At 37.8% G+C, this 12,030-nt stretch overlaps 1 protein-coding gene across 8 annotated transcripts in view; it reads left to right on the forward strand.

Annotated features, from left to right (window-relative positions):
- Positions 1-11,620, forward strand: part of ANKS6 (ankyrin repeat and sterile alpha motif domain containing 6) — a 50,836-nt gene extending 39,216 nt beyond the window's left edge. Inside the window, exons 14-20 of one of the 8 annotated variants that reach the window (XM_074824155.1) lie at positions 1,908-1,975; positions 3,245-3,361; positions 4,307-4,403; positions 6,995-7,085; positions 7,406-7,473; positions 10,860-10,905; positions 11,225-11,620. In XM_074824155.1, the coding sequence (XP_074680256.1) occupies positions 1,908-1,975; positions 3,245-3,361; positions 4,307-4,403; positions 6,995-7,085; positions 7,406-7,445 (413 nt within the window). In that variant the 3' untranslated portion in view covers positions 7,446-7,473; positions 10,860-10,905; positions 11,225-11,620. Of the gene's footprint in view, positions 1-1,907; positions 1,976-2,098; positions 2,201-3,244; positions 3,362-4,306; positions 4,404-5,612; positions 6,005-6,994; positions 7,474-10,859; positions 10,906-11,224 lie in introns of those variants that run through there. The other 7 variants (XM_074824147.1, XM_074824192.1, XM_074824174.1 and 4 more) reach the window with 7 other exon arrangements.
- The last annotated feature ends 410 nt before the right edge of the window (positions 11,621-12,030 follow it).

Raw genomic sequence — 12,030 nt, forward strand, 5'->3', positions numbered from 1 at the left:
CAAACAATTTCTTATCAAAAAAAACAGAAAAAATTACACCTAACAGATTGCTCTAACACACTTCTCCTTTTGTCCTTATTTCAGTCTTCTCCAGCCCCACGTTGGAGCGCCAAAGTTGTGGTGGTTTAGCCCCTGCCGGGGTCTGAGACCACGCGGCTGCTACCCCTCCCCCACAAAGGGAGTGAAATACAAAGCCCCAAGACTGAAATAAGGAAAGGTTTAATACAACAGTGCAATAGCAACACAACAAGCAACAACAATAACAATAACAGTAATAGTGATAGCAATGAACAGAGCAAAATAGCTACCAAATACAACAGTGAGAGGAGCAGATGTACAAAACCACGTGTGCACCGCGCTCCTGCGCCAGGAAATGTGACGCGCCAGGACGTCTGCATGGTACCGGCTAGAGCTCCCCCCCCACTGCTGGGGAAACTTAACCCTATCCTGGTTAAACCAGGACAACCTAAAAGAAAAAAAGGTTAATAATATATCTAAGGGCTTCTAATGAAGCTTTTATTTTCTTTCTGTAAGACGATATTTTCCATCAAACTGAGGGAGAAGTTCTCGTGCTGTGTTTCTAAAGCTGGTTGCCTTTTCCCATGGATTAGTGTCAGTTAGGGTACTAAAACTTTTAGCCTGAAAGTGTGCCAACCTTTACAGATCATGTTAAGCATAACAAATTAATTGGCCTTGAGGTAAAAAACAAAACTCTAGAATTTTTCACTTCAGTTTTCTGTGGTCTCTTCTATGTAAAGAAGGAGGCTTCCAGAATGGTGCATAAACAAGTGTGTCCATCTCAAGATACTTGATGTCTTTTGAGAAGCTTGGAGAGTGAGATTCTGTTTCATGTTTCTATTAATGATGAAAGACAGTCAAAAGACAAGGAAGTGAAATAAATAAAAGCAAAGTATATTTGGGAATGGAATAGTAATGTCTTTACAATGAAAGTGAGTTTATATGGGGAATACCAAATAAGAGTTTGGTTGTGTAGTGTAATAATTCATGTTCTTCATTCTGACTTTGACTCCTTAGTTTAACTGACCATTTCGGTACTTCTAGGGGTAAAATTTAAACCAGTCACTTGTAACAGCAAAGCGATAAAAATAAACAGAATCCTTAGTTGAGAGAGGTAGCATGTAATTAAGAGGCGTAGTTGCAGGTTATTCTAAATCTGCATTTACGCTTTTTAAGTGGCTAATCACATTTTAAGTGTGTGGGAAGAGTCATTATCAGGTCATCCAACTTTTAATTTCCTTAGACTTTGAGAGGAAACCCAATATCCAGTGCTGTTAGTCTTGGAAGGTAAGCTTATGAAACTTAAATTCTGCCCAGGTTTCATGTTAGCTGTACTTCATCTGGTCAAGATGCCTGGATGTCAGGCACTTAAGGAGAAGAGGTTTGGATATATACCCTGTTGTATCAGTGTTTTGAATGAGCAACTGAGTGGTTGTTGCTCTACTTTTGCTTTCCTGGATCATGACATGAAAATACGCCATTCAGTTCATTGCCTGCTTGAGGAGTTTTGTGGTCTAACTTGCATGATCTGGGTCAACCTTCTGGGGCCAAGCACCTGTATTTTAGGCATTGAAGTGTCTAAGTTGTCCTCTAGTGGTTTGGTTTTTTTAAATCCTTTTAATGAGGAAAAAAGGGCAGTACAACAGAAAGGTTTTATCCTAGCAAGTAAGATTAGATGGAATTACAGTATATGGAAGTAGGTGAGAACACAATAAGCCAATATTTTAATTTCTGATGCAGAATAAATGTGATTGGGTTTTTGTTATCATATATCACTGTGTAGAATATATGTTTTAATATATATTTTCAGCAGTTAACAATGCTGAGATCACTAAAATCTTTGATCTATGGGGGTGTTTCTGTTTTCTTTTTATTTTCTATTATTACAGATGAGCTGACTGGCATCCTTAAAAAATTGTCACTTGAGAAATATCAACCTATTTTTGAAGAACAAGAGGTATGCCTTTTTTAAAAAAATTATTTTTTACTCTTTTAGGAAAAGTAGGGTGCAACACACATTGCATCAGAATTGTGATCCAGAATCTCAAATTTAAAGTTTTACAACCGTTTCTGATTGCAGAGAGGACCTTGAAACATGGACCAAGTGGTATTCATGGCATCCTCCAGGACACTGCAAATATCAGTGCTTTTTACACTGAATCTACAATTTTGACACAGATAGGTGCTTCAGACTTTTTTCCCCCTCTCTGTTTTTACGCTCCGCTTTTTCTATATATGTCTACATCCAGTGTGGCTAAACAGTTTATAGGACATGCTGTATCATCCCTGGAAGCACAGCTTGAACCTCATTTGTAGATGGAGAACAGCAGGGTGTGAGTCACTGAGATGGCTGCTTTCTCTTCTTTATCCGTTATGAATAAGCAACAGGAGAATTAAATTGGGGAATCTGAGCATCATTGTAGATGAGGCCTGTGACAGTGACTTGCCTGAAGGATGCAATGAAAGGGAGAATGAGTAAAATTCATTAATTACAATGTTTAAGACACTGTCAGATGTGAGCAATAATTGTGTGTTTGTTTGGCCAAAGGCAGAGGGTAGTGAATGGACATACAGTAAATTCACATTGCTGCAGAGTTCAGGATTCAGTACCACAAACACAGATTATTTTGCTGCATCACAATACACTGCGCTTATTATTGTTCCCCTACATGATAGGGAAGGGACAATTTGTAGAAATGAACATGCTCTGCTGAAGGTTGTATCAATATGCAAAGTTTTAGATGTTTGTTCTTATCACAGCCTTATGGATGTATTGATATAATAAAAACTGATATATGAACAAACCCCAGGTTTTTCTCAGGAGGCACTGGAAAAGTACAATATTCTGAAATTCCAAAAATACTGGGGGGGGGGACAAAAGAAAAGAATAGAGAGAAATCTTAGTCTAACTCAAGTAGTTGCTACTCTAAGTAGAGGAATTTTTGTGGAGAGTACATATTTTATATTGATATTGTTTAAAAAAAAATCCACTAATATTTTAAATATACTATCATAATTAATTGAATTATTAACAGCAGATTTAAAACCTGACAACAGAGCAGTAAAGTGGGTACCATTTGGTGCTGGTAATTCACTAAAAACTTCTGTGTGCACAACATTTACAGTAAGTATATACAACTAAAAAAAACCAAACCAACAAACACTTTTAACCTGAATCTTTGCCTAGGTATATTTGTCTTGTCTTTTTTTCTTTTTTTGAATGTAGGTGGATATGGAAGCCTTCCTTACACTTACTGATGGTGATCTGAAAGAGCTGGGTATTAAAACCGATGGATCAAGGCAGCAAATTTTGGCAGCTATTTCTGAACTGAATGCAGGAAAGGTACATTTTGAAGTACTGTACTTAGTAAATTCGGGGTTTGCTTATATTGTTGATTCAACATACATTTCAAAATTCAGTTGTAGATGTTGGTTAGAAAAGCCAAATGAATGTTTTCCAAACAAAATACTTAATGTATTTGATTAGTGAAAAATATCTTCCTTTGTGGTAAGTCCTGTTCTCTTGTTAACTCTTTCCTAGTTCAGTGACTGTACAGTTCTTTGAAGAGTATTGGAAATTACATCAGAAGCTGCTGGTAACATAAACATTGGCAATATTGCAGTTACTGAATATTGATTTCAGTGATGCTAAAAAGAATCATCTGACGGCTCTAGTCCAGCTAGAGAATATAATGTAAAAGGAAAGATCTCCTTTCTTTTACCTAACAGTTTTTTATTTCTCTGTCATTAGGTAAATAGCACTTCTCTCATTCCTTATGCTTTCATTGCCTTTTATTTTTATATTGACATAAACAAATTTGCTAAGAATGGCATACAGTAAGCAATGTTCTTGTCAGAAGGATTATGGACTGGAGCATCTCTTTAATTAGGCATGCTGACACTTCTCAGCTGCTTTTTCAGTTTTGAGGACATTTTCTCTCTGATACTGGAAGCTTGGATAAGCAAACCACAGTTTTCCCAAGTTAAGATCAACAGCAGCAGGTGATGAGGCTAAAAGTTAGGGGAAGTGGATGATGCTCCATGCTATAAAGCTATGAAGAAAATAGTGAAAATGTTTCTATTGCTGTCTGGTAGTTTCAGGAAAAGATTACTACAAGGTTTTCTACATATCTGGGAGGTAAGGATTTGTTACTATTCCTAATAGTACACTGTGACTCTCTGGACATAGACACATATGCTTACACATTTTTTTTGTGAACTCTCAATAAATTCATTTTTTAAACAGAAATTTATGAATACCTTATTTTAATTTGTTGTGCTTTTACAGGGACGAGAGAGACAGATTTTACAAGAAACTATACACAACTTCCACTCTTCCTTTGAGAGTAGTGTTAGTAACACACGACCTCCAGGTCATTCCCAGTGTAAGTAGCACCTGAAATTAATTGAAAAATGTATGGATACTTTTAATTAATACTGGTTAGAAGACAGAATGTGACGAACAGTTACTTCTTTCTGGGTTAATGACTGATGTGTATTTGTGTCTTTTGCTGAGACTGTAGAGAAGATTTCAAAGTAAAAAGGTAGAGATACCTGTAAGATTTTTATATGAAGTTCAGTACTATCTGAAATAAGCATAAGATTTTTGTTACACATTACTAAACACAGAGAACAGATGCAAGTATAGCAAACTATAGTACACAGTATACTGTATATAGTGTGTGTGTATATATATGTATAGTAGCAGTGGGAGGTGCGTTTCTGTATGGTACATAATTTACTTCTGCATACTTTTTGTAGGAGACAATTTTCTTTAGTGGGATCAAGTAGATTAAAGATATTCAAGGTTTACCATTTAGTATACTGGCTTAGATAGCTATGTTAGTTATGTATTTATGTATGTATGTATTTATATATTTTGTATAGGTAATATTTTTGTATGATTGTCTGTAGCTGGTTTCTTTGGAACACATCTGTTCCAGCCACCGGTGTTAACTGCTAGCCATTGCTGGAGAAACAGCCTTTGAAAACGTACTGTCTATAATCAAAATGTACAGAAAGGTGTTGCTGGCATGTAACAAATGATACATTTACTACAATGAACCCTAGATATAAAAGTTGCAAATCTCTGTCCTGCTAGCCACCTGAACCAAAGGCAGAGATGTATCTGTTACTCAAGGTTAAGGAGTGGGGCAAAGCCTATTTATACATGTATTTCTGGATCCATGTTTTAGGAGGGACATGAAAGCCACTGAATGGCTTCAAAAAATTCACCATGTTGACGTGCCTCTTACTCTTCTTCAGTTGCTTATTTTGCTGCTTGCACCCACTCACAAAATAATTTCATTTGTTTAGTGGCTGTGTTAAACAGTCAGCTGAAAATCGCTAGATATGTGAAAGCAGATGCTAACTGTAGTCCCACTGCTGTCTTGGGGAAAACTGGGCATTGCTGGGGTAGTTAGGCGATGTGGGCTACTTTCTGTATTCTGTATAGTCTGCTTGGCTGAAAGCCACTGTGAGGTGTCACTGTATGGACTGTGCAGCTTACTTCCCATTCTCAGAGTAGTCAGCATGTGTGGGAACTTAAGGATGTCTCTTCATAACATCCCAGACTTGAAGAGCCTCTTCTGTAGGTACTACTAGGTGAGCAGAAGCTGCTCTTTGGGATTTGATAACGTGGTGTAGTGACCTGGAATTACTGAAGAACTGCAGAAGCATATAGATGTAACGTGTCTCCAAGCAACTTGATGAGCCTAATCACTGACCTTAAAAGCATCTTGAAGACAGCAAAAGACAGTAATGGTGGTACAGAGCTGGGGAGAACATCCCTTTGTAAGAATGAGGCAACAGTTGCTCCTGCTGACCAGTTGTTGACCTGCGAGGAGGCTGCCATCAGAGATTTAGCTTTTTGGGGTTTTGTGTGTGAGAGCTCTATGAAATAGATTTGGCTGTGAAACAGCAACAGAAGCACTAACGGAGAAGGAAGAGGAAGAGAACATGTAGGTAAAAGAAGTTTCTGCACCAGGTAAGCTGCTTTTTATTGTAAAAAGTAGCAGTGAGACCCTTATGGAGTCTCTGGAACTTGAAGTAACTTTTCCAGGAATGTGTAATATTTTAGAGCCTAAGAGCAGCTGTATCAAGTCAGATTCAAGGTCCATACAGTTGTTTTCAGCTTTTTCAGCTGGTGAAGAGCTGCTTACTTTCATTTGCTGTGAACTTACCATGTCCTGACTTCTTTTGCTTCATCCTACTGGATCAGAAGATACAGTGGACAGTTGGTCCCTCTTCAGTGCCTCCATGCCACTGATAATTTTACAGATATCTGTGATATTCTTCCTCAGTCATGCTTTTTCCAGGCAGAAGACTTACAGGCTGCTTAATCATTCTCTATACCATAGTTTTTCTGACATCTTTTCCATTCCTGCTGTATCCTTTCAGACTTAGAGATACCAGCCTAGCATACAATATTCAAGATGTAGGCATACTGTGGATTTACACGACAGTTTGTTTTTCAGTTGGGTTCTCTATTTTCAGTTCTCTTGCCCTTTCCTAGTTATTTCTAGTACTCTGCTTTTTATTAATTGGAACGACCTCTCATCTACTACCCAGCTCATCTGCTGAATGAATTCAAGCTCAGAGCCTATCATTTTATATAACCACTCATACATCATTTTTTCTATATGCCTTACTTCATATTTATCTTCATCAAATTTGGTCTGACTTCTTATTTTTTGGGCACTGATGTCTCCTGAAATCCTATTGACAGTCTTCTGTTTGCCTTTCCTTTAATTTACATGGATAACTTAGGAAAGTTTGTCACTTCACTCACTTTCAAAATCATATATTGAATATCTTGAGTCCTCATGCAGATCCCTATGAAATGCTAGTGGTGTGAATCTCTTTACTATGGAAAAAAATCGCTGTTTACTCCCACCTTCTGTCCTCTGCCTTCCTAACTGATTATTTATCCACACAAGAAACTCTTTTTACCCTGTGGGTTCCTTACTGTCTTAAGACCCAGCCTTGGACCTTGTGAAATGCCTTGTAAAAATTCAGGCATCAAGTGGACCTCCTTTTTCTACAAGACTGTTGGCACCTTCAAATAGGTCAGTGAGGCAAGACTTTTCAAATCCCTTTTTGATTGTTTTCCATAACATTTCCTATTCTATTTTATAGTTTATGCTAATCTGCCTGGTACTACTGGCCATCTTGATGGTCTGTGTTTCCCTGGATCTCCTCTTGAACTATTAAAAAAATTTATCATTTTAATTACTTCTCAGTTCTGTGGCAATTTAAACAAGAACCTGTGCTCTGTATTCAGCAGTTCAACTGCTTAATCCTTGTGTTCCTCTAGAAATCTGACTTAGCAATTTGTTACTATTTGCTTTGTGTATTTGTTTCATAACCTTTTTTACCAATACTTCAGGTTAAGATACCTTGGACTCCCACATAAAGAAGGCTTCTGAAATGGGAACCTTCCCAAGCTTTTCCATGGTGAATACATTTAGTTTTTCTGATGTGAACTTCCTTCTCTATCTCGTTACAGTCTAGTCATTGATTGGCATCATGGCATCTGTAACTGGCTGCCTCCTGTGATGTGTTTGAGAAATAATACGTGAAATTTTTATGCTTTTTGCATGGTCCACAACCACTGGTTTCTCTGCAGCTATTCCTAGGAGCTTGTCTGGACGCCATTAGCAAGAAAGCCACTTCATGATTTGCCTTTTTAGAAAGGTAGATGTAGCTCGCAGGATAGTAAAACATCCTGCTCTTCCAGCTGTGTCAGTATCACTGTTTTCACACCGATCGCTGTGATTTCCTCAGTATTTTGAGTCATTTCAAAAGCTCAGTACCTCAAATGGAGTGGCTGCCGGTGTAGCTCTGCTTTTATGAAGTTTCCAGCCTGTAGAGGTGTAGAAGATAATGAAGTACAATCCAAATATATTCATAAGACTCAGAAATGAAAAAGCAGGGAGAAAAAACGAAATCCTCACTTTCTGGAAATGTAGCTTATAACTGTGGGAGGTCTGTGGGCTGACTGCCATCACCAAGCCTGCGAATGTCTGCAGCTTCTACACCCTTCCCCATCCATAGCTCCAATGCCCACTTAGCTTCAGTTCCCCCAAAATGCCCCAATCTGCACTGCCCAGGCTCAGTCCCTCCCCTGCTGCCAGGAGCTGGGTCAGGAGCTGTTGCTGCTCATCAAACCTGGTATGAGGTGATGGGCAACAGCAACAGAAAAGCATCTAGATGAGTGTTTCTAGAACAGAAAAGAGAACTGCAGTGTTACCTACATTTATACTTCCAAGGAATGCAGTAGAAGGAAAACAACAAGAGGCAGAAAAAGTGAAAGCAAGACCATGAGAAGTAGAGGATTGATGGTATAACTAATTTCACACAACAGGCTTGTTTCGGGAAGATACTACAGTTTCTTCTGGATGGTTTTTTGGCAGTTCCAAATCACTTGCTGGCTGTATCCTCAGCTAACTTCTGTTTGAGCACCTCCTGCTGAGGTCATTGCTTCTGAACTCGCTGTGATACTCACTACGAGAACTTGTAGAAAAGTTGTTGAGCGTTGGGTTTTGGCAGATGAGCTATTTCAATTATAATAAAGCTCACTGTTGGGAGAAAGGTTCCTTTGTACGTCAGTTGCTGTGTCATCCCTGGGACTGGAAGTGAGATGATTCTGCTTTACAGAAAACAACAGGCTTTGACATACATTTACTTTCTGTCAGAAGGATACTAAAACCGCTTCTTCCCCACCCCATGCTACTGACACTAGGTTAGGCTGTGGGAGCTCCATATTCCAGTCCCTGCCTGAACTGCATAAGGCAGATGACTGCCCTAACTGCAGTATAAATAATTCAGTGGTTACTGGACCCATAAGCCATTAGGTTCGGGGGCACCATCGTTCTTGTCCCTATTCTGAATAGGCAAACAGTACTTGCATGGAGAGTGTTGCGTCCATCTCTTTTTTTTTAATGGAAATGAATTGGTGACCTTCAGAAAATTCTGCTGAAATTAATTAATTCCAAGAGTGAATGTTACGGAGCTTTTTGACACTTTGGTAGTTTTCAAGGGAAAAAATTATGACTTGGAAAATTGCCAATGCATGCTAATCACCCTGTCCTTGATAAGAGAAACTACTAGGAAGATACTGCTTCTTTATAACCCAGTGAACTGTGTCAAACAAACACAGAATTAGCTTGCTGCTTCACCATTTAAATTGAGAGCAGATGACCAGCCCATGGAGGCATGAGGCAAGGTGACTGCTCCGAGGAACAAAATGCTCCTCCTTTGTCTGGACTCCAACTTCAGTGAAAACAGCAAGTGGCAGCACGAAGTCCAGATTTCTGAGGAAAGTGAATTAAAAAAATTATATTACCCCTGGAAATGTTTATTTGTAGTTTGAGGTGACTTTTTTGTTTACATGATTCTGGTAGAAAAGAAAATCAGACTTTTTGAATGCCTAATTGCCAGGACTAATTGTTAGGGGTTTTTTTGAGGGAGAGGGGTGGGTGTCAAGATTCATGCAGTCATTAAGTGGATAATTAAGAGGTTGAACAGATTTGGAAGTTGTCTGCAAGTTAAAATAAGAAATTATGCCAAAGGAAGGAGAGCTGCATGTCAACACAGACTTGCCAAATCCAAAACAAAAAGCTGAAAAAAATTCATGTGGATTATGGAAAAAAAAAGGAGCAAACCAACTGAAATTATTTATTCCAGAAGCGTAGAAATAAAATCCCATCTGCTAGTTATAATACATATGTAAGGAAGTATTACATTTTAGATCTTTGATAAAAAATGGAAACAGTTCATGGAGTTCCCTTGCCCAAGTCTGGGGCTTGTAACAGAATTTGCCATTTCTACAAAAATTACATGAAAAAAGCAAGAGAGTATCCAAGGTTTATACTCTAAAGGACACAATCTTCTTTTTCTCTCCTAGGGCATTTCTTAACCTCGTTATGAAAAAAAAATAACAAAGATTTGTTGGACATAAAAGTAACTGCCAGTTAGATTAGTTTATCTTCTAATATCAAGTTTATTGAAATGCTCAAATGAAAAAGATGATACTGAGTGATGGACTCGGTATAGACATCCAGCTGCTCTCCCCCACCTAAACATAACACTTCTCTTACAACAGGTGGGAAGAAAAGAGAACACCCCAACATCTAGCAGGAGCACTGAACAAAGGGAAGATATAGATATCAAAAGAATAAACTGAATATTCTCCAGATACAAATTAAATGAAGAGTAACTATGCCTGCAGTGCAAAAAAGAATGTGATGCCATTCAATCCATAATTCTTTGCAGAAATTATGGTCTTGTACTTTCTAGCTACATATAGTATGTTGCATATTGATACATACTTACACATACCTATATGCAGATACGTATGTAGGTATTTTAAAAGATACGACAGAATAAAGTGGAAGAGAGTGGGGAGTTGTTTGTATATTTACTTTCCACTTTTGGATTCAGAGTGAAAAATACCAAATGGAAATTATCCAGAGGAGGGAGTTACAGAGATTGTAAAGTAAAAATAGGAGCAAACCCAATATAGACTTGCAAGTAAAAATCATACAGGATTCAGGTAGTCACTTGCTGGAAAGGTGCACACTGAGAAGAGAGAGGTACTGGAAGGGTTTTTGGCAGTAGATGACCTTTTCACAAGTGACTGACTTTTCATACCTCTCTGTACAGGAGAGGGCTTAAGATGAGTAAAATGAATTACAGGGTCAAATTGTTGGAGTCTGGTATAACAGTGATACTGGGAAATGCGGGCCTGTTTCTGGTAGTTGTGCAATTACTTTGTCTTCTTTAAAGCTGTAAGTCTCGCTGGTTGCAGTTTTCCAGATTTTTTTTTTTTTCTTTTACAGCACCTGGCTGCTCTATAAAACCACAAGAAGCTGTTTCTCCTAAAAGGTAGCTACTGGAAGAAAAGATTTTTTTTTTCTTATGGTGAAGTTTGGCATCTGGCTGAGTAAATCCAAGTGTACAAATGAAAATTTGAAAAGTTAGTCCTAACTACACCTGGATAGGAGTTTCTGCAGTAATGTAGTTAAAATTCAAATCCCACAAAGTATCAAAGAAAATAATAAAGGGCTTGCTTTTGTAGCTCAGCTTAAGTGTTGAATTGTTCAAGTGTCAGTGGTCTGGATTTGAGAAGAACAAATTCAGAAGAGCAGGAAGAATGAATGACGATGTAAGAAGATTCATGTTTTCATTCTACTCTTGCCCATAGATGAAGAATCCGTAGGAGGCATAGTCAAGAACAACAAAAGCATGGAAGAAGGCATGAAAACCACCATGAATTATGAGAGCTTCTACATGGAGAAATACATAAACTGAATATGCCTCTCTTGACTGGATACAGATAAAGGAGTCCAAATTAAAAATGTAGTGGTTTCATGAGAAGGAATATAAAGGAAAAGTAATGCTGCGTTCTTTATTAACTAAAATACACTTTATCTATTCAATATTAAGAAGTTAGAACAGCAGTAAATATGAAATACCTATTTGTAAAAACAGCACTTTATTTAAGGAAATTCATAATCTGTCACTGATATTTAAACAGAAATAGTGTTAAAATATTTTATATTGCTGATCAGTTGTTTTGAGAATAAAAGCATTTAACTAATATTGGCTGGGTTTTTTGAACAGTAGCACTAGCAGATCCTTAAAATACATTTTTATAACTTGATTTTTGTAATAATTTTGAAAGGACTAGTTATACTAATTATGAGTGGAAATAATTTTCTGCTTAGTAAATACAAATTTTTGTTGAGCAGTTAAACCAGAAGCCAGCAGAAGCCTCTGACACTATATTTATCTTTCTGAAGACTCACAAATACATGACTTTACCACTGGCTGAATTCAGTGTGAGTCCGGGAGTACTAATGCAGGTAAAGTCAAGAAGATCTTGGAGCTGCAAGGCAGAGAAGTGATCTCAAGTAATTACTCATGTACAGAACTAAAGATTCTACATTTGTCCACCTGTACTGGTTTTAGTGGAATTTAGCAAAAACAGGGATTGAAGTGGCTGTGGCT

This window comes from Strix aluco, chromosome 1, assembly GCF_031877795.1.
Source record: "Strix aluco isolate bStrAlu1 chromosome 1, bStrAlu1.hap1, whole genome shotgun sequence".
NCBI lineage: Eukaryota > Metazoa > Chordata > Aves > Strigiformes > Strigidae > Strix > Strix aluco.